Source organism: Phaseolus vulgaris, chromosome 1, assembly GCF_000499845.2.
Source record: "Phaseolus vulgaris cultivar G19833 chromosome 1, P. vulgaris v2.0, whole genome shotgun sequence".
Classification (NCBI taxonomy): Eukaryota; Viridiplantae; Streptophyta; class Magnoliopsida; order Fabales; family Fabaceae; genus Phaseolus; species Phaseolus vulgaris.
In genome coordinates this window covers 16,083,175-16,085,446 of record NC_023759.2, presented here as the reverse complement: position 1 = coordinate 16,085,446, position 2,272 = coordinate 16,083,175, and the positions used below count along the sequence as shown (strand labels likewise).

The 2,272-nt window shown below is 53.6% G+C and overlaps 1 protein-coding gene across 1 annotated transcript; it reads right to left on the bottom strand.

Annotated features, from left to right (window-relative positions):
* Window positions 1–548: 548 nt before the first annotated feature.
* Window positions 549–1,634, bottom strand: LOC137815596 (uncharacterized). The gene is made up of 2 exons (XM_068618710.1): window positions 1,485–1,634; window positions 549–1,370 (listed from the first exon to the last, which is right to left on the bottom strand). Exons 1-2 carry the CDS (start codon window positions 1,632–1,634, stop codon window positions 549–551), a joined length of 972 nt encoding a protein of 323 aa, XP_068474811.1.
* Between the last annotated feature and the right edge of the window lie 638 nt (window positions 1,635–2,272).

Genomic DNA, 2,272 nt, shown 5'->3' with positions numbered 1-2,272 from the left:
CCTTCTCTTATAGGCGTCGCCCCATCAGGTGCTTCGGGCGTCACCTCCTCTGACACTTCTTCCATGGGCGATGCCCTCTCGGATACTTCTTCCATGGGCGAGGCCCCCTCGGATACTTTTTCCATGGGCGAGGCCTCCCCATGTGCTTCTTCTAAGGGCGCATCTTCCCTGGGTGTCGCCTCCGCGTGTGAGGCCTCGACTGGCGTTGACTCTGCGGGCGTCGCCTCTTCCAAAGGCTCTACCTCCATCGGCATATCCGAAACGGGCGGGCGCTTCATCACCATGACCATGCCCCTCTTCGTTTTTAAGCTATTTTCATAGCATTTTCGGGCATCTTCTTGATCAGATTTGATCACGATCACCTTGCCACTAAGATCTGGCAGCTTCATCTTCATGTGGCGCGTGGAGGCCATTGCTCTTAGCCTATTCAGCGCTGGCCTACCCAACAGAATATTGTAAGCTGAATTTGCATTGACTACCAAATATCGAATGCTCTATGTACGGGACACCGTTCCATCCGTAAACGTCGTCCTCAGCTCCAGGTAGCCTCATACTTCCACTTGGTCCCCTGCAAACCCATACAAACATCCGGTGTAGGGCCTCAGCAGGTCAGGGGACAACTGCAGCTTGTTGAAGGTCGACCAAAACATGACATCTGCAGAACTGCCCTGGTCGACGAGAACTCTATGCACCTTCCTCCCAGCTGTGACAACCGAAATGACCACGGGGTCATTGTCATGTGGGACGACATCACGTAGATCAGCTTTCGTGAACACCAGGTTTGTCTCCCATGGGTCATCTGAACCCTCTCCAGCAACTGAGTTCACTGACCTCACATACCTCTTACACTGAGAGGCAGTGGGCCCTCCCTCGGAGAAGCCACCGGAGATGGTGTGTACTTCTCCGTGGATTGGCATCTCATGTGCCTGATCTTCCTCTGGCACTGCCAAGGCCGCGGCCGTAGCAGACCCGGCCAGGTAATCTTTCAGAAAGCCATTCTTCACCAGTTCATCTAACTGATGGCCCATCGCCAAGCAGTTGTTGATGTGGTGCCCAAATGCCTCGTGGAACTCGCACCACGAGTTTTTGTGAGGTCCCAACACTTTATCTGTCTTCACAGGTGGCCTCAGCCTGTCAGCTATGTTTGGCACAGCAATAAGATCTTTAAGCTCCACCACGAAATTGTGCCTTATCGGCCTATTCCCTTCCCTTGCCAGCCTGTTTCCCTCTGCTCGACCCCTAGGTTGGGGCCTCCTCACCTCGTATGGGCGTCTCTTCTCCTGGTTCTTCCTTCCCGACGCTGCCTCGTTGACCCTGGCAGGTTGTGCACGCGACGGTGCACTCGGGCGTGTGGGTGCAACACTTGTGCGCTTCTCGCACACCTCGCCCTCAGTGGCAATGTGTTCCACAACACGACGCCTTATCTCGGCAAAAGTTCAGGGGCGGTTGCGAATGATCGACTCGCAGAAAGGCCCAGGGCACACCCCCTTTCTGAATGCATAGACAATCATGGGCTCCTCCGTAGTGCCAACCTTCATCACCTGAGCCCCAAAGCGGTTGATATACTCCTTCAATGTCTCACCTTGATACTGCTTCACGTCAAACAAGTCATACGAGACTGGTGGTGGAGCCATGTTTGCTAGGTACTACTCCCTGAATAGCTGGGAAAGCTGCACGAAAGACGTAATATGGCCATCTGGAAGGCTGATGAACCAGTCCATGGCCATGCCAGTCAGAGTGCTCATGAAGAGCTTGCATCTTACGGCGTCGGAGCCACCTACCAGCATCATCTGCGTGTGGAACACAGTGAGATGTGCTTCGGGATCTTCCATCCCCGTGAAGGTCACCTTAGGACCTACGAACGTGTTAGGAATTACTGCCTCCAGAATCGACTGCGAGAACGGCGTAGAGAATTCCCTTGGTGGAGTGAAACACTCGCGCTCATCTGCCTCACGTAGCCTTGAGTTGTTGCGCAACACGCGGCGCAACTCCTCATTCGTACGACAGAGCTCTTCATTTCTCATCTGAGACGTCGCGAGATCCGCCTGCAAGCGTTCTTGTTCAACCTTCGATGCCGCCATTTCCTCTTGCAATCCCTGCATCATGTCCATGACCTGCTGCATGGTCATGTCCCCACTCTCAGCGCGCGTCAAACTTTGCCTGGTGGTTCTCATTTTCAGCAATTTCTTGAAATTCTTCTAACTGTTACGGCGGTTCTAACAAACTTCTCCGGTGGAATCAAACGAGATTGAGAACGAACGGTGAAAACTTG